A 20,679-nucleotide genomic window follows, 5' to 3' on the forward strand; every position below is an offset into this window, starting at 1 on the left:
TCCCCGGGTTTGTCCCCGGACTTGACTTCAACAGGAGCTGGGGCAATTTACAAAGACAGTCAGTGCAGAATAAAAAAAAAACGAATTCTGAGTTATACCCCCCGCTCCTACTAGCTTAGGGGGGTGTGTTTCAGGGGCGTACCTAGAGCATTTGGCACCCAGGGCCCATCCTATATCTGGCACCCCCCCAACTGTAAAAACACCCGCAAAAAAACACCCTCCTCCAAGATCAGTGTTTTTTAATTCTGCTTTCTATTTTAAATGGCGCTGTGGTTACCGAGTAAACCGGAAGTGACACTGTGCTGTCGCTTCCAGTTTTCTACATCGGAAACCTGATCAAAGGCAAATTCGGCTTTGTTCGGGTCTCTGGCCAGCTGGCTGGTGGCTCAAGTCTGCGGGTAGGACGGGAGACCTGGGCGGAGTTGTGGGGGGATGGGGATGTCCCCTCCCGCTCCTTGTAATAACAGTCGATGCTGTTCATCCATTAGCCAGTGACAATAGACGGGACAGGACAGAGGTGTCAGTCACTCAGGTGTGAGCAGATGCCACATTTTTGGACAGATCGTGCCACGGTCAGGAAAGTGGAGAGCTGGACTGGAGCTGCTATGAGGGAGACATCAGAGTGAGAAGGGGAGACAGCTGACAATACAAAGTATGGCCCATACTTTGCATTATCTACTGTCCTCAGGGACAGATCTGATCCAGATATCCCACTGTATGGCGATCTCTGGATCAGATCTGTCCTTGGGGACAGCATTGGCATTGATGATTTCATTCAGATTTGGGAACTGACCTGCTGACAAGGCGTGTTGCTTGCTGGACCGTGGATGGGATCTGATGGCCGCAGAGAAGATGGCAAGATGCTCCTGTGACCTGCTGCTTGCTGGACGGATCTGATGGCTGCAAGATGTGGGTGTAAGTCCCCCCTTTATCAGACCAGCTTATCTACTCTATACCTGGTTTGTGAACACAGCAACACCACCTCCCCCCCTTACCAGGTAAGCTCACAGCTCAGCTACTATAGGTGGTCACACAGCAATATACAGCACACACCTGCATTCTGCAACATGTATACAGCACACGCCTGGATTCTGCAACCTGTACACAGCACACGCCTGGATTCTGCAACCTGTACACAGCACACGCCTGGATTCTGCAACCTGTACACAGCACACGCCTGGATTCTGCAACCTGTACACAGCCCACGCCTGGATTCTGCAACCTGTACACAGCACACGCCTGGATTCTGCAACCTGTACACAGCACACGCCTGGATTCTGCAACCTGTACACAGCACACGCCTGGATTCTGCAACCTGTACACAGCACACGCCTGGATTCTGCAACCTGTACACAGCACATGCCTGCATTCTGCAACCTGTACATAGCACACGCCTGCATTCTGCAACCTGTACATAGCACACGCCTGCATTCTGCAACCTGTACATAGCACACGCCTGCATCCTGCAACCTGTACACAGCACACGCCTGCAACCTGTATACAGCACACGCCTGCATCCTGCAACCTGTATACAGCACACGCCTGCATCCTGCAACCTGTATACAGCACACGCCTGCATCCTGCAACCTGTACATAGCACACGCCTGTATTCTGCAACCTGTACACAGCACACGCCTGCATCCTGCAACCTGTATACAGCACACGCCTGTATTCTACAACCTGTACATAGCACATACCTGTATTCTGCAACCTGTACATAGCACATACCTGTATTCTGCAACCTGTACATAGCACATGCCTGTATTCTGCAACCTGTACATAGCACATGCCTGTATTCTGCAACCTGTACATAGCACATGCCTGTATTCTGCAACCCCCCCCCCCCATCAGGTCAGCTACACTATACCTGGGTTGTGGTGGACACAGCAACCCCCCCCCCCCCCTTCTATGACAGAGCAGCACAGTAAGGATGGCAGGACAGACACACTCCTCCAGCGTCTTCTCACAACCCACACACCCCCTATCACCAGCTCACCTCGGCTCTCAGCTTCAGCTGGGGAGGTTTAGACTCCAGAAGATGGTGTGGACACAGAGTGTAACAGCAGCCACCCCCGCGCTGAATGATGACACACTCAGCTCGGCTGCTCAGCAGTGGTGGGTGGAGCTAGCAGGTGAAAACAGAAACTGGACCATACTATTTTGGCCGCAGTGCTGGGGGTGTTCCAGCTCACAAAAAAATCACAAAAAACAGAGCAGCCAGAGCCAGGGATTCCCTTCAGGATTCTGTCAGACAGTGTCTGAGTGCAGAGTGAACCCCATAGCAATGCCACCCAGCCACTTACACCCCCCTCAATGTGTGGCACCTGGGGCGGAACCCCCACACTGTGACAGAGCCAGCCAGAGCCATGATAGAGTGCCCACTGCCTGTGAGTTATCATAATGATGATGATCTTAACCAGTTTCTGATCGCCTGATAGCCGATTTACTGCTACAGGGCAGTCGCACTGCGCAGGATCACTTATATACGTAATCCTGCATTTCTGGGTATCAGAGCCAATCAGCGGATCCGGCGGACTCGCCTAGTGGTCTGTAAACAAGGCAGTTTGCCATTCTGTTAGTATGGAAGACCTATGATCCTGTGTTCCTGCAAAGCAAGTACAGGGATCTAGGTCTTCCCTTAGTAAAAGCACCTCCCCCACAGTGAGAAAACACTTGTTAGGCACACATTTAACCCATTGATTGCCCTAGATGTTATCCCCTTCCAAGCCAGTGTCATTAGTACAGTGACAGTACATATTTTTAGCACTAATCTCTGTATTAGTGTCACTGGTTACCACTAATACAATCTTATCAAAAAAAAAAAAAAATGTATTCATTAAAAAAAGAATATTGTCACAAAAAGGTTTTTTAACAAAAAAACAAAAAAAAACAAACATCATCACCAATAGTCATGTTCATATGTAAACATCAATGTTTTACTGCCAATTTAACCAAACCAGATTTAGATTGGAAGATATAGATAGATATTACTGTAAACATTTCACAATTAGATTGACATTCCAATGAGAGGCTGAGGAAACAGGATTTGCAGTATAAGAATGGGTCAACATGTTTCGCGTGTATGCACGCTTCTTCTGGAGCTTTAACTTGATCACTAGCAGAAAATAGAAGAAAAATAGAATACAATTAAATATATAATATGATAATCATTCAAGTACAAAAAATGAATATTATAAATAAAAGTATAAATGCAGTTGTTAAATATTTGAGCTAAACAGGTGTGTCCCAGGCAGCGAGGATCACCCAACATTCTTGCAACAAGGGAGAGGACCAAAAGGCACTGTGGGGGCGTGAATAACACAATATAATAAGTGCAGCCTAAAAGGGGTTACTGACAAAAGAAAGTACCCCAAAATATTGTCTTCATATAAACATAAATAACCGTAGCAACACCCTAGGTTAACTTACTGAACAGGTTGCTTATGGATGTGCAGATTTTGTCACCCCAAGAATACACTCGGGGAGCTTGAAGATCTAAATGACAGTGACCATACACAGACAATGACATTGGATCGCAAAGAAGTATTCAAATATTAGAAAGGGATCCTGAGATTAAAGTAGTCAGCAAGGTATCAAAGGCAACCTAAAGAAAAGAGATAATTTTTGCTAGCCTTAAATAGAAAACATTTACAGTTCAACAGAATTTGTTTGCTTATACTATCATTGCAGGCTATCTATCCAAATCTGTATAGATCTATTAAAGCACTCACCAAAAATAGAAAACAATTGCCAATAAGGATAGTCCCCTTTAAATTATCGTTTGGGGATACATACAGTCCTGAAGGCATAGGCCCATGAACATCAAAAAGGCCAGGGAAGGAGGTCACCGATTACAACCAAGGTTTTTATTCATTAAAAAAATATTGTTACAAAAAGGTTTATAAAAAAAAAAAACACATCACCACCAATAGTCATGTTAATATGTAAACATCAATGTTTTACCACCACTGTAACCAAACCACATTTAGATTGGAAGATATAGATAGATATTACTCTAAACATTTCACAATAATGCCGGCCATACACGATGCGAATTCCGAACGAAAATCCGAGCGAAAATAAAATCGACCGATTTTCGTATCGTTAGTGTGGTATGCGCGACATGCGATTTTCGTACGACAGGGCAAATTGACAAATCCAACATGTTGGTTTTTTTTTCAAAAATCGTCCAAAAATCGTATCGTTAATGGCAGAGTTGGACGATTTGACATAAGAAAATGAACTGCGCACGATCTCTGGAAAGTATAAAACAACGAACGAATGGTCGAACGCAACACGGAATAAAAAAAACCCGTTAAAACATAGTGTTTTAACGTACGATTTTCGTACTTAATTGATGGCACATTCGCATGTTGTTGTGAGTGCCGCTTTCGTTTATCGCTCGACGGGTCGTTCGGAATTCGCATCGTGTATGGCCGGCATTAGATTGACATTCCAATGAGAGGCTGAGGATACAGGATTTGCGGTATAATCATAGTAAAATAAAAAATAAAACAAAGTTACTAAAACCCCACGAACACTTCCTACACATACCCCTATAGACACAACTACTTCACTGGAAGGGGCGGTGGGTAACTCCACTTTACATAGCACCATCCCTAATGTGCTTAATTCTGCACTAATGACAAACAAGTACACTAAGGTCAATGAAGACCTAATTTTTTTAGATCTAAAGAAGCAGCAGGGGAACCTGGACACTTATGTACTCAAACCTACACAAGCCCCACACAACACACAACTTCCACCAAACACCCCCAGGATGATTATATTTTAACATAATTAATCTCACTCCTTATCAGTTGACAGAAGATGAATGTTCGGTATTACAACTAGGTTTGGGCTTTTGCCCCCAAGATGGGCTTAAAGTCAATGAGACCATCAAAGATTTATATCTCTTTGCACGGAACCTGACCTTCAAATTTATTTTTGATAAGGATCACGGTAACCTAAATCTTGAACGTGAACTAACGGAACGTACCAAATATTTTAGCATGGATGAATTCCGAGCACTTCGCAATCTAATGCTCTTATACGATCAAGGGGTGGTGGATAGCTCGCAGTCATCACAAGGCAAACACCCCAATGTTGTGGATAGCTCACAACCTTCACAAATTAACTCTCATACTGCACCATCGCAATTGGGTGCTGGAGAACATGGAACACGACCTAAATCCTTTTGATTGCGATCACACCGGTTTCCAGACTTAATTCTTGCCCTACGATTTGGGCCTTTGTACAAGCCACCATTAGGGATTTAAAATCACAACATTGGGGTGACTTTACCCCCAATCTTGATCAAAGACAAATTAGGGGCTCACAACCTTGCAGCGACAGTCTGATGTTATTATTAAACAGTCTGATAAGGGGGGGCAATATTGTCTTGATGACACATGATCAATATCAATCCATGTGTCTGACTATTCTCAAGAACCGGAAATTGGCATTGTCCTATTTCTGAATCCCTTGTATCATCTTTTGCCCAGGAGCTCAGTGTCCTTTGTACTGAGGCCTTCTTTTCGGGCCTCATTGACAAGGACACTTTGGAGTTCCTGGTTCCTAAATTTCCTCATGTCCCCACACTACCTTCCGAAAACAAACAAAAACATGAAGACACCCCCAGGCAGACCAATTTTTCGGGAATGGGCTCCTTGACTGACAATTCAAGTACGTTTGTTGATGCTTTCCTTATGCCCCATGTACGTAGTCTTCCCTTGTACATTAAGGATTCTGTGGATCTCCTACAACACCTTGAGGGGATCCAGATCCCTCTAGTATCCCCCAAGAGTGGGGCGTCCTGACGGCTGTATCCTTTCTATATGAACAAGATACAACTACTTGGCCCCTGAATGAATTAATTTTGGCCAAAAATTATTTTACGTTCAATGACCAACTTTTTTTACAGTTCCAAGGAGTTGCCATGGGGACGTCTTGTGCCCCCGCTTATGCGAACCTTTATCTAGGAGGTTGGGAAAGATATGTGCACTCAGATGAAAGGTACACAGAATATTTGACTGATGTTCTTCTATGGTATTGCTACATAGATGACCTGTTCTTGGTTTGGACAGGAACCCAGGACAAACTAAACAAACTAAACTAAACTCCATAAATTGGATGAAAACGAATTTAACCTCAGCTTCAGTTTTAAGTTTGACAATGGCCAGATCCGTTTTTGGAATTGCCCATTGTCAAACAACAAGATGGTACCCTCGGCACGGACCTTTACCGTAAACCAACCGCTGGCAATACTCTGTAATATGCCACCAGTGCGCATCCCCGGTCACTGGTGTGCAGTATACCCTTTGCGTAATACTTAAGTTTGCGTAGAAACTGCACACGTGAAAGTGACTTTAAGGCCCAGGCCGATGCCCTTTCGGGAACGGCTCTTATGTAGGCGGTATTCTCCTACCATCCTTAGAAAGGCGTTCAATAAGGCCTGCACGTTGCACGTTCAAGGAGCTCTTTGCTCTATGATCGCTCCAGTAGCACCCCCTGCCACTAACTCTGTAAGGTTCATCACTACGTATTCTGCTCATCATAATATATTGAGAAACATCCTATCTAATAATTGGCATATGTTGACAGAATACCATATCTTGAATAAACACGTACGTTCCACCTCGGAACTAGTTTTCCAGAGGGCTTGTTCCCTGAGGGATCGGTTGACATGTAGCCATTACAGATCAGTGAATGTCCCAAAAACTAGACCTTTTGGGACTTTTAAATGCAGGGATTGTCCCCGCTGTCCCTGGATCCAGGAGGGTAAACGTTTTACTCTACCTAATGGTGAGACTTTTATACCACGCAATTTCACAGATTGCGGTACCACGGGTGTTATTTATCTGATGACTTGTAGCTGTAAGGCCTACTATGTTGGAAAGACCATCCGTGAGCTTAGGCAAAGGATTGGCGACCACATCTACTACACTGGAAGCAGTAAACTTACCACTATCAGTATACATATCGGAATCTACCACCGATATGACATCTCGGTGGTCCGCTTCCGAGTTCTGGAGGTGGTATATCCAAATCCCAGGGGAGGAGATTGGGACCGAACAATCCTACAGAAGGAAACTGTGGATTGAACGGCTCAATGCGACTCTTCCCCCGGGACTTAACAAAATGATCTCCTACAAATCTTTTTTATAGGATGGTATTTTCTGTTTAAGGGCATTTGCCCTTCTAGACTACCGTCTACCTATCTTGTCGTTACTCTGTAACTTTCTAAATATTGCCCAATGTTAATAACTCAAAATTTCAGTCTCAGGAATATGGATGCCTCTGTTCGCTTATGTGGTGATAGAGTGGGGGATAATTTTCCCTCCCCCTTTGATTATTTCTTATCAACTAGCTTATGTATTTTGTGTTTACCATATTTGTTTGTTTATTTCCGTTGTATTCTTTTGGCTGTGAGAGATATCTGCTCACTCTATCCCTAGTGGTGAGTTGGGTCTTGTTCCGGGGCTCCACCCTTAAGTGGGTTCCCCGGCGGCGGATGCGTGCCTGTCCTGGTGGGACCTTATATTTTTATGGTCCTTACTTGCACAGGTTTGGCCTGGGTGTTGTGCCCTGGGGCTATTTTACCCTGTGCGCACATGCGCAGTAGATTTGAGCCCGTGCAATTACTTGGCATGGGCTCTTTGCGTGGCGGTGTTCCCCATGGCCTGGCGGGTCAGCACGCATGCGTGCTCTTCATGCGTGTATGCGGGCCACGTTCACGCTGGCTGCTTTGGCCCTGGTGGGCTTCCGTCGATGAAGTCCTTTGGCGCAAGCACAGTTGGGCGTGCACCTGCGCTGTGTGGGGGCGTGCTGACCCTGTGACATCAGACGCCGCTGTTCGGCGGCGCCATAGGATGCCACGTGGGTTGGGGAGCTCAAATAGTGGCTGCTTGCAGCTCACTAATGAGCAATACTAGGAACTTGATGCTGGGCGCTCGTTCAGGCAATACTTTACACAGGTTAGTACCCTTACCATCCTATTTGACTGGTTAGTAGTTATTTGACACTTTGCTATTTTATCGGGCTCCTGTGATTATGGCTTCATCTCTTTGTGTTAACAGCCCTCACTATATCAGAGGCCCCCACGGCTTCCTTCTCGGAACCCCACAGTCTAATTCTGTTTCAGAATTCCCTAGTGCCTATAGGAAGGAATGTCCTATATATTTGTAGAATATCCAGAAATTCTTCTGTGATCTCTATAATACCTGTACAACTCGCCTGTATGTTCGCCCATGCATAGACTGGCTGTATTATCTTAGGTGGTGAGTGTACTTTATTGATAATACACTTTGATGGATGACTTGCCTCTTTTACCCCTTTTTTCTAATTGCACCTTATTTGTACCTCCCTTTTGCCTATTTATGGGTGTTTGCTGTTCAGGTAAAGCTTTAAGCACCTGTTTAACATGGTCTCTCAAATATTGACTCCAATTGCTGCCACTGCAGGTTGAGCTACTGAACCAGCCAAGGAGAAAACATTTTTAATAGGAATTCCATTTTCTTATCAGTTGGATCACCAAGCATCTGAGCGTTGTCAACTGGACAAGTCAGACTTTTGTTATACGGAGGAAATGGCGGTGTCACCTGCCGGCATACCCCACATCTTAGTAAATTTTTCCTCCATAGGATAAAGTGTACAAAACCTTTTAGGAGGAAAAAAAAAGTTTATCTGGGTGATCCCACTCAGAATAGATAAGCTTTTCCAGTAAACCATGAACAGGAAAAGCATGTGCAGTTTGAGGAGGTTTCAGTGAACCCAGAGAAGAAGTGGGTTCTTTAACTGACTCAGGTACGGGCAAGTTAAACATAGAACGGACTAATCCAGCAAGAATTTGCACCATCTTCTCATCCTGAAAAGCTGAATAGGGCCCTTCTCCACTAGAGTCCTCAGAAGTGGAATTATCAGTCTCCTCCCGATCCTCTGAGGATTCCTCTCCTTTATCCCAGAGTTCCTCACTCTGAGGGTCCTGGGTGACAGAGGGGGGCCTAGTGTGTTTTCTTCCACTGAGTGAAGATGCGATTAAGGCCACTAATCTTTCCTCTAAACCATTTATGGTTGAGGAAAAAACCTCCTGTGTAATGTACACAGGGGCTGAAGTGCCAAAAGCAGCTGCAGCCCCTGATCCCGACGGCTCTCCCTGGCCAGCCTCCCCGGGTCCTGCGGGGGGCAGGGAGGTGCTGCAGAGGGGGATCCTCAGAGACCCCTTAGAGCCCCTATTCTTTGGGGTACTTGTACCTCTTCTACCAATAGTGCAAAGCAACAAAAGGTAGAGGTACCACAAAAAAATGCATTGACTGCTGAGCACTGTAGTTCAGCAACTGCCACTGCTACCAAGACTCAAGTAAATGTTGCCTGGGAATGCCTGTGTCTTCCACACCACATGCACCTGTCAGCTCTGTGTCCCTCCATAGGCTGTGTGCATCTGAAAAAGAGTGCACTTTAAAGCTTGTGTAGCCTAGTGCTCCGCCCCCCCCTCCTCCGACCACTTCCACCCCCTTCACTTTTTTAAAAACAAGCGTTTCCCATGCGAGCAGAGGCTCTAACTCTGCTGGCAAGCATGGAGGTGAGGCTGGGGCAGAGGAGAGGGAAGGGCCGGTGGATGTAAAGCCTCTGTAATGGCGTTGGTGAACGGCGGTTGGTGGTGCGGTATGTTACCGCTCTCTGCCCAGGCCTGTCTCAGTCCCCTAATCCGTGGAGGGATAACACCTTACCTTCATCCTTCCTGGAGCATGACTGGAGGAGCATAGAGCATGGACACCAAGCAGACAGATCAGGCATGAAAGGTATGTGCTCTTGGCAGCCCCCGGTGGCAACTATAGGCATAGCATACATTTACTTAAAAGGAGAAAACCTATTAGAATTAGAAAAATTCTTGAGGAGTCTTCCCTTACCTTATCCAGCTGCAGAGTCTGAATAAAAGACCCAATCTTCACCTCTCACGGTGAGCTCCGTTAGGAAAAAACCTTCAGAGACTGGGGCCCCCTTAAATAAGGTAATCCGCAGTTCTGGGCCTGTAAAGCACCCTGCCAGGAATATGGCTGAAAAAAACAAATACTGGGTCCCAGGGTCCATCTCTCTAAAAAGAGAAGCGTTACAGGTAAAACCTTGTTTCTTCAGACACAAGGCCCGCGTACCATTCAATTCGGCCTGGAAAAGACACTTTGAATGGATCCGGTTGCATAGCTGGCCCCAGTAAGGATATTCCAGCTGAGCTCAGCACAGCGCATCTTTTCTTGTTACCAACACCTAAGACACTGGCGAAAAAACTGAGGTACCTCCAGTAGGGGGAGGGGTTATATGGGGGATTGAACTTCCTGTCTAGGGTGTGCCAGTGTCCAATCACCAATCATCATTACCCTATAACCCATCAGTAATTACTGAGTCTCTGTGTTCCGTGATGTATGAGAAAGAAATAAGTATCTTCCAATATTTGGGAAGATCTACCTGATCCCCAGCCTCCTGCACCTCAACAAAAGGGCCCTGAGGACTAGATGGGAATCTGCTATGTTTAGTCCTACTATGGGGAGACATCATAGCATTAATCTTCTTTCAAAAATTTTTAAATGGTAGAAGAAAAAAAACACATTTCTATGATATATACAGGGACTGACGTGTTCTACCTTTGATGGCCCAATCTGACTAGCCGTCTCCCTCTCAGGGGAGGATGACATTCTTTTGGAAAGGGTTTTAGTTTGTTGTGTAACCACTGACCCCTTAGAACCCTTAGAGGAGTTCCTGGTCCCTTTGCCACTCATAGCTTACAGCACAAAGCAGAGGCACTACCAGCAAAAGAATGTAAACTTGCTAGGCTATAGTACAGCACAATAGCTGCTATTAATCCTAGCTTCTTACAGTACAATGTGTCAAAAGGCAAATGCCTGTGTCACCAAACCTGATCCAGCCAACCTCTCTGCTCTTCCCTCCACTGCCAGGCAGCAGCTTCATTCACAGTGCTTTAAAAACTTCCTGGACATCTGGCCAGCGTCTGATGCCATTAGCCACACGCAGGAATAGCATTTTCCCACGCGAGCAGTGTCTGCAGCATATCGGGGGGGGGGGGGGGGGGTAAATCCTCAGCGATTTGAGCAGCCGCGGTCTGCCCTCTGGCATGTCCCCTGAAGAGAAATAACGCCAATCTGGGGGCACAGAAAGAGACCAGACCGCCCCTTTTCTTACCAGAGGGTCTGTGCCAGCTGAAGGAGAGGAGAGTGAAGGCTTCTGCTGTTTCCAGCGTCAAGATGCTGAGTGCTCAATACAGCCCCCAGTGGTGACACATAGACATGACAACACTATACATAGGAGAAATTCCTGAGAAAATTTCCCTTGCCTTAACCTTGCAGCAGGGTTTTATCAGAGATAAAAACCCAATCTTCACCCTTCATGGTAGCCCCCGAGACCTTAAAGGAAACCTTCAGTAACCAGGGAACTCTCAGGTTAACCCACAATCCTGGACCTGCGACAGCACCCTGCCAGTAAAACTTTATGGCCTTACTACCAAAAAGTACTGGATCCCAGGGCCCAGCTCTCTAAAGAGAAGCGTTCGCAAGCAAAACCTAGTTTCTTCAGATCACGAGGCCCGGATACCATTCATTTAGTCTATGAAATGACATCAGAATGGATCTGGTCAGCATGTCTGGCTCTCATCAAGGATTACTCAGCCCAGCACATCTTTACTCATGCCCAACACCTTAGACACTGGCAAAAAAACGTGATTATTCGTGTTCGTGTCCCATAGACTTTAACGGTGTTCGAACAAATCTTTTGCCTGTTCGCATGTTCTGCTGTGAACCGAACCGGGGGGGGGGGGGGGGGGGGTGTTCGGCTCATCCCTAATCTACTGTACCACGTTGGCAGTTTCTGACCATCTACTGTATCGTGTCTGTAGTTTCTGATAATCTACTGTATCGTGTCGGCAGTCCCTGACCATCTCCTGTATCATGTCTGCAGTCTCCGGCCATCTACTCCAATACATTTAAATTATCTGGCAGTCTTATTTTGAACAATGAATGTTATGTGTAGTCCTTTGTAGCTATCAGGGGCCCCAGATGAGGCCCTCTATACCTACTATTAGTTTTTGTTATAGGACACCAATGCTCTTATCTGGTACAAAACTTCTTCATTACCTCATAGTTGTTGCAAGCTCCAAGGCCCAAAGTGTTGTTCTTCACTTGAACTTTGATGTGCTACGTAGATCCTTGTTCCTGAGCCCCAAGACCCTTGAATAGAACATCGGCATTGGTTAAACAGATTATCACATGATAAGACAATGGCTGCCCCCCAAAAAGAATCCTGTCACTGGAAACAGCCGAAGTGACACCAGCCAACTGTAAAATCATCAGTTCTAGAGTATTCCCAAATAATACAGCCGGCCTGGCTAGAGATTTTACCACCTGAGTCTACAGTTCCCCTATGGGGGTCACCCCTCCCGTCTCTTCCCGGAACATATCTGCACAGTGTACCCCCCCATGGCGAAATTCAAAGTACGTTATTTTGTGGCACAGATGTAACTTCTAATCCTTCTCCTCTAAATTTAAAGGCATAGTTCACTGCTAAATTTTAGTAAATGCGCCAACACTGATAGAATGAAAATAAAAGTGCTTCATTATTGCACTGAGGCCTGCAGACCATTGCAACCACTTCCAGTCAGTCCCGGGTGCAATACTCTGGCTCTATCAGTGTTTTCCCCCAGCCTCAGGTATGTACAGAGGTAAAGACATGGTGCTGCTGAACTAAAGGCACAGAAGGAGGAGGGGACTGATGGGCGCAGAGGTAGGAGGGGACTGATGGCGTCCTCTACAAATATCTTTATAGTTTTGCATGCAGCAAAGAAAGGTTCTAAATGCAGCCTGGGTCCTTTTTCAGGAGCATCCCAATCACATCATTCTGACAGACACCCATCAAAAAGGAACTGAGAAGAAATCTCCCACATGGGGGTCACCAACAGGAAGAAAACCCTTTGCTGCGCTATTTAAAACAAATAGGCTGGACTAGAGATAGATCTCAACACTTTAAAAAGGATAATGGCGGTACAGTGGTGTAGTGGTTAGCAATCTGGCCTAGCAGTAAAAAGGGTCACTGGTTCAAATCCTAACAACGACACTACCTGCCTGGAGTTTGCATGTGTTCCCTGTGCCTGCGTGGGTTTCCTCCGGGTACTCTGGTTTCCTCCCATGCTCCAAAGACATGCAGGTAGGTTAGTTGGCTTCTGTCCAAAATTGGCCCTAGTATATGAATGGGGACCTTGGGGGTAGGGACCAATGTGAGTGTGCAATGTACGGGGAGAGGGACAATTATAGACACTCACTCAGGTTGAACTGGATGGACTGGTGTCTTTATTCAACATTACTATGTAACAGGGGGTGAATTTGACTCTTGATATATGGCCTCCTCTAAAATATTGCGCTCACCTTGCCCTTGGACCAACCCATCTTCTCCAGCATCTTCTGCCTGAGCTTGGAGTCGTCATTGGTCCAGGCGATGTTCCTGGAGTCAACTGACCACTTCTGCTTCCTGCGGGCTGGAGAGAGAACTAAGACTAAGACTATCAGACATTATGTGTGTGTATGAGAATACATATAATGTGTATATTATAATATATATATATATATATAGGGCTCAAGTCCTGCAGGAACGCATGGGAACGGAGTTCCTGTACTTTTTCCACAACAGAAACTCAGTTCCCGTTAGCAGCCGTGTCCGGCAAGACTTTGAAGTATGTGAGCTGTATGGCAGGTGCTACACCAGCAGCCGCCAACACAGCTCGCAATAGTAAGTGCCACACACCTGATCATTCAGGCATTGCCAGTAGGGGCCCCATGACAGCTTCCGTTTCAATCTACCTGTCAATCACAGCTAGCTGACGGGTAGATCAGGTCCCTGCTGCTAAGAGATTGTATTTAGTCAGACCTCTCGTGATGCGCCCCCCCCCACCCCTCCGCCGGCCCCTCCTTATTTTCTGTCCCCTCATCTCCCCCCCCAGTCTCCTACATACTTGCTCTGTGTGTCCTGCTGAATCCCCCCTCCTCTATCTTCAATGCCATATGATGAGAGAACCCAGAAGAGGAGCATAGCTTTTATGCTCACAGAACATGCAGGGAGAGAGGTGAGGGAGGAACATCAGTTTGAGGTGGTAAGCTGAGCACAATACCTGGCAAAGTTTACTGCCAGGAGGGAAGTTTATGTGGAGATATGTGAAGGGTTGGAATAGCAGTGAGTGTGTGTTGCAGCCCCCCAAGCTAACATACATCTCCTAAACAGGAACACATCACTATCTCCCCAAGCATTCTGTCCAGATAATATGCAGTTAATTTATGACCTGTTTAACCCTGTGTTATCCAAACTCTGTTCAATGAAAAGTGTAAACTCACCACATAAACACTCTATATACAAAATAAAATTCCCCAATAAAGATCAGAACATGATGTTCACATTTGCATGGAAGCACAATTGAATGAATGCTGATTATTCAGAGAATTACCGTATTTATGTTTATTGAGGATTGTTTTTTTTTTAATGTACTAACAGTTAAGCTTCATACACACAATACGAAATCGGATGAAAAATACCACTTTTGAAGCGTTCGTGCATATGAGCGTATCATTTTTTTTTGGTGGGGGAGTGGATCTTGGGTGGGAGTTCCCACACTTTTTTCCCCAGGACTTGACCCCTGTTTATATATACATATATATATACTGTATATATACAAATACATACATACATACTCACATACATACATACACACACACACTAAAACCTTGGTTTGAGAGAGTTTTTGCAAGACAAGAAAAGTTTTTAAATAAATTGCGACTTGATATACAAGTAGCGTCATGTCACAATGGTTACATTTAATGAAGATACAACATTCAGCAACTCACATGGTTGATGAATTAAACAGGCCCATCCAAGTATGCAAGCATCTAGGGTAAAGCTAGACATAGACCGTCCTCTGCACCGCTATCAACATCATCTCTTCTACGCTGCGGTCCATGAGCAGTTCAAGCTTCACTTTCAGATCGCCCTAGGGTGACAGCGGTGAGAGCCGGCGATGCGGAAGGCGGTTTATGTGGACAGCTTTATCCCGGATGCCTGCATACTTAGATGTGCCTCTTTTAATCATCAACCATGTGAGTTGCTAAATGTTGTATCTACATTAACCACTTCAGCTCCAGAAGGATTTACCCCCTTCCTGACCAAGCCCTTTTTTGCAATACAGCACTACGTAGTTTTAATGGACAATTGCGCGGTCGTGCAACTTTCTACCCTAACAAAATTGACGTCCTTTTTTTCCCACATATAGAGCTCTTTTGGTGGTATTTAGGCACCTCTGTGGTTTTTATTTTTTTGCGCTATAAACAAAAAAAGAGCAAACATTTTGAAAAAAAAAAGCATTTTTGCTATAATATCCCCCCCCCCCCCCAAAAAAAAATAAAAACTATATATATATACACACACATATACAGTGTCTCAATAGTGAGTAAGTACACCCCTCACATTTTTGTAAATATTTTGTGAGTGTACAGCTTGTATAACAGTGTAAATGTGCTGTCTCCTCAAAATAACTCAACACACAGCCATTAATGTCTAAACCGCTGGCAACAAAAGTGAGTATTTTCTGTGACCACCATTGTTTTCCAGCACTACCTTAACCCTCTTGGGCATGGAGTTCACCAGAGCTTCACAAGTTACCACCGGAGTCCTCTTCCACTCCTCCATGGCGACATCACGGAGCTGGTGGATGTTAGAGACCTTGTGCTCCTCCACCTTCTGTTTGAAGATGCCCCACAGATGCACAGGGTTTAGGTCTGGAGAGATGCTTGGCCAGTCCATCACCTTTCCCCTCAGCTTCTTTATTAAGGCAGTGGTCTTCTCGGAGGTGTGTTTGGGGCTTTTAGGTTAGAATACTGCCCTGCAGCCCAGTCTCCGAAGGGAGGAGATCTTGCTCTGCTTCAGTATGTCACAGCACATGTTGGCATTCACGGGTTCCCTCAATGAACTGTAGCTCCCTGTTGTCGGCAGCACTCATGCAACCCCAGACCATGACACTCCCACCACCATGCTTGACTGTAGGCAAGACACACTTGTCTTTGTACTCCTCACCTGGTTGCTGCCACACACACTTGAGACCATCTAAACCAAATAAGTTTATCTTGGTCTCATCAGACCACAGGACATGGTTCCAGTACACCGAGCTCTGCACATCATATACCAGGCTGTACATTATACACCGAGCTCTGCACATCATATACCAGGCTGTACATTATACACAGGGCTCTGCACATCATGTACCAGGCTGCACATTATACACCGGGCTCTGCACATCATATACCAGGCTGTACATTATACACCGGGCTCTGCACATCATATACCAGGCTGTACATTATACACCGGGCTCTGCACATCATATACCAGGGGGCAGGTGGCATCATATACCAGGGGGGAGGTGGCGGGTTGTGCTGCTGTCCAACCTCCCAAAAAAATGTATGAATTTGATAAGCGAGGGAGGGGGGGTTAGGGGTTTGGTGTGCTTCCGTCCACCCTCCTAGTTGGAGGAGGGGGGGTTCTGCTGTTCGCCCACCGAAAAACATTTATGGGCAATGGCTCTTAAAGACAAACTTCAGATTTCTCCTCTACCTCTCCTTGGAGTACCTCTGCATACATGCATACTCCAGCGGTGGGCAGCAATCAATAATACAAAAAAGCAGATCTGTGCTGGCTGCCGACGAAAAAAAACCCAATCTAGATCTAGTTGATAAGAGGGGGGGGATGGGGGGGGTTCTGCCCTCAAGTCTGTGCCGCCAAACATCAACTGTATGAGCTTCCACTTACCTACTCACGCTGGACTGAGCAGACGAGTGCCAACGTCACTACCTTGAGTGACGTCGGTAGCGCTGCTCAATGAATCTGAGTCTATCCACTGCACTCGCCTGGCCAGTCCATCGTGCTGGAAGCTGTGGGTGATCGACCGTGCCACAGAGCGAGTTTTTTTGGGTCAAATGAAGCGCCTCGTCTGCAATCTCATAATTGCATCTACGTGGCCCTTCCCATATTGCACTTCGCCCGGCGCCGGGACACAGTGCTCATAAGGACATTTTTTACATAATTATTATTTTTTTAACTGCTCAGGCGCCCCCTATGGACGGGCGTCCAGACCATAGGAAAACAATATAAATAAATATATATATATGTGTGTGAGATTACTCATAGAAGCAGTCTGTCCATGTTTCCAGGGAGACAGATCAGAGCTCCACACAGGGACATCTCATTCTCTCCATCATAATAACTACAATACAGAGAAGTCCCTTCATCCACCATACACAGAACGCAATGAACACCAATCACCCCGCACTCACGTTCAGCCAGCATCGCCATGGTAACTCAGAGGATTGGAGGGGGGAGCGGAACGGAGCAATCACGTGACGTCTCGCACTGCAGGGATTTCTCCAGCGATACGTCCAGTCCGCATTAAAGGAGACATTTTATCGTAGACAGAGGCAACAAAATATTAAGAAATAAGATTAAATATTAAATAGTAATAGTTTATTAAATATGAATAGGAATTAAGAATAAACACAATATTTAGATTATATAATACATAGAAAATAAATAGGTATAAATGGGGGAAGTAAATCAACGAATCGGGGCACGTGACTGATGAGCTACATTCAGGGCCAGACTGGGAATAAAAACCAGCCCTGGAAAAAATGTCATACCAGCCCAACAGCATAACGTCATTATTTTCTTGTTCATGAAAGGGAAAACCATACATTTTAAAGCACGTATGATGAAGAGAGTATTAAATATAGATAATATTAAATATATATATACACACACACACACACACACACTAAGAACGTGGGGGGGGCACCTTCTGCAGAAAGAATACACTAAGGTAAGGGGGGGGTGGGTTACAAATATAAGGAGCAAAACCCTTTATATCATTGCCCCCTTATATCAGTGACCCCCCCCCCCCCCCCGACTGGCCTGGCGGTGCTGACAATGACCTCCTCTCAGGTGCACTGTGCAGGGCTCAGTCAGTCGGCTCCAGCTTGGTGGCTCTGGTTTTATCCTATAGTCTCCTGTCCACAGTCCACACAAGTCTGACTTTTCCCATGACCCCCATCCCAGTGGTGCTCCCACTCTTGACTCCTCTCCAGACTCCCTCCGAGACTGCAGACATGCTACAGGAGATGGTCAGAGACTGCAGACTTGATGCAAGAGCTCAATGCAGCCTCACCAGTGCCCATCAAATGCAGCCTCACGGGCCCCATCAATGCAGCCTCACTGTGCCCACCAATGCGGTCTCACTGTGCCCACCAATGCGGCCTCACTGTGCCCACCAATGCGGCTTCACTGTGCCCATCAAATGCAGCTTCAATGTGCCATGAATGCAGCTTCACTGTGCCCATAATTGCAGCCCCTCCTGTGCCCCATGTCCCATTCTGCAGTCCCTGTCTTTGGGAAGGTGTGTTGTTGATGTTTGATACAGTACCTTGCATGCCAGCAGGATATCCATGATGGCCAGCAGCAGGCAGGGTCTGTTCTCGTTTTGGATGGGGACGGTGCTCCTTCCAGAGGATCTGTTTGCTGTGAGATGGAGTGGTCCCTGGCCACCTGCACCTTCAGCAGTCCTCATTTTCTGGCCCCAGTCAGCCTGTCCTCTGGTCCTGGGGAAGTGGAAGGAAGGGGAGCAGAGAGTAGTGGCGGGGTTGGAGAACACACGGGTGGGGGCAAAGAGCAGGGGGGAGTGGAGATCACAGGGGTGAGGAGTGAAGAGCGCTGGGGGGGGGACTTGAGAGCACTGGGGGGCAGGGCCAGACTGGGAATAAAAACCAGCCCTGGAAAAAAATTTATACCAGCCCAACAGCATAACGTCATTATTTTCTTGTTCATGAAAGGGAAAACCATACATTTTAAATCACATTTGATGAAGAGTGTATTATATATAGATATGAAATCACATAGGGATATATATATATACATATGCAAATTCCATTTAAAAGTGGTAAGTGGACAATCATCAAGGGGAACCCCAGGAACTCAGAACGTGGGGGGGGGCACCTTCCACAGAAAGAATACACTAAGGTAAGGGGGATGGGTGCCCACCAAATGCAGCTTTACTCTGCCCGTGAATGCAGTCTCACTGTCCCCACCATTGTGGCCTCACTGTGCCCACCATTGCGGCCTCACTGTGTCCATTATTGCAGCCTCACTGTACCCATCAAATGCAGCTTTACTGTGCTGTGAATGCAGTCTCACTGTGCCCATGAATGCAGTCTCACTGTGCTCATGAATGCAGCCCCTCCTGTGCCCTATGTCCCAGTCTGCAGTCCCTGTCTGTGGGAAGGTGTGTTATTGATGCTCGATACGGTACCTTGCATGCCAGCAGGCTATCCATGATGGGCAGCAGCAGGCAGGGTCTGTTCTCGTTTTGGATGAGGATGGTGCTCCTTCCAGAGGACCTGTTTGCTGTGAGATGAAATGGTCCCTGGCCACCTGCTCCTTCAGCCATCCCTGTTTTCCGGCCCCAGCCAGCCTGTCCTCTGGTCCTGGGGAAGTGGAGAGCACTGGATGGGAGCTGCAGAGAAGGGGGATCAGAGAGTACTGGTGGGGTTGGAGAGCACATGGGTGGGGTCAAAGAGCAGGGGGAGTGGAGATCACAGGGTTGGGGAGCAGAGAGTGCTGGGGGGAACTTGAGAGTACTGGGGGGGCCAAAAAGGACAGTGGTGGAGAGCATGGTAGGCTGAGAGCACTGAGGGGGCTAAGAGTGTGGGGTGGCGAAGAACACTGGGGGGGCAGAAAAACAAGGGATGAGAGCACGGGGCTGGAGAGTACTGGGGGGTACAAAGAGTAGGTGGGAGACCTTGAGAGCACCAGTGGGGGCCAGAAAGAACAGGGGGAAAACACGGGGACTGGAGAGCATTATGGGAGGTGGAGAGCATTGGCAGGGTTGGAGAGCACATGGGTGGGGCCAAAATGCAGGGGGGGGGGAGTGGAGAGTACAGGGGTGGGGAGTGGAGAGTGCTGGGGGAAGCCAAAAAGAACAGGAGTAGAGAGCAAGGGGGGTAGAGAGCACAGGGGGCTGGAGAGTGATGGGTGGAGCTTGAGAGCACCAGGGGGCCAGAAAGAACAGGAGTGGGGAGAATGGAGGGCTGGAGAGCACTGGGGTGGGGGCTGGAGAGTGATGGGGAGAGCTGGAGAGCACTGGGGGGGTGAGAAAGAACAGGGGGGAGAGCACTGGAGGGAAAAGAACAGGGGGGAGAGCACTGGGGGGAGTGGAGAGCACTGGGGGGAGAGCACTGGGGGAAGTGGAGAGCACTGGGGGGGAGAACAGGGGGGAGAGCACTGAGGGGGAAGGAACAGGGGGGGGAAGAGCAAGGGCGGAGAGCACTGGGGGGAGTGGAGAGCACTGGGGGGGTAGAACAGGGGGGAGAGGACTGGGGGGTAGAACGGAGGGAGAGCACTGGGGGGAGTGAAGAGCACTGGGGGGGTAGAACGGGGGAGAGCACTGGGGAAGTGAAAAGCACTGGAGGGGGAAAGAACAGGGGGGAGAGCACTGGGGGGAGTGGAGAGCACTGGGGGGGGGAGAACAGGGGGGAGAGCACTGGGGGGAGTGGAGCGCACTGAGGGGGAACAGGGGGGAGAGCGCTGGGGGAGTGGAGCGCA

General features: G+C 47.2%; 1 protein-coding gene across 5 annotated transcripts in view; it reads right to left on the bottom strand.

Annotated features, from left to right (window-relative positions):
• Positions 1 to 2,914: 2,914 nt before the first annotated feature.
• The window catches only part of LOC143935414 (PIN2/TERF1-interacting telomerase inhibitor 1-like), an 89,622-nt gene continuing 71,857 nt past the window's right edge, over positions 2,915 to 20,679 (bottom strand). For 2 of the 5 annotated variants that reach the window (XR_013263508.1, XM_077459262.1), the window contains 3 exons: positions 13,425 to 13,534; positions 12,141 to 12,233; positions 2,915 to 3,115 (listed from right to left, as the gene is read on the bottom strand). Coding sequence is in view for 2 of the 5 variants with exons in the window: in XM_077459262.1 (XP_077315388.1) it covers positions 12,201 to 12,233; positions 13,425 to 13,534 (143 nt within the window). In the remaining 3 variants the exon portion in view is untranslated. Of the gene's footprint in view, positions 3,116 to 3,429; positions 3,605 to 12,140; positions 12,234 to 13,424; positions 13,535 to 14,891; positions 15,005 to 17,366; positions 17,449 to 20,679 lie in introns of those variants that run through there. The other 3 variants (XR_013263507.1, XR_013263509.1, XM_077459263.1) reach the window with 3 other exon arrangements.

Source organism: Lithobates pipiens, unplaced genomic scaffold, assembly GCF_037356315.1.
Source record: "Lithobates pipiens isolate NorthernLeopardFrog02 unplaced genomic scaffold, aLitPip1_a1.2 Scaffold_28, whole genome shotgun sequence".
In the NCBI taxonomy this organism is placed as follows: Eukaryota; Metazoa; Chordata; class Amphibia; order Anura; family Ranidae; genus Lithobates; species Lithobates pipiens.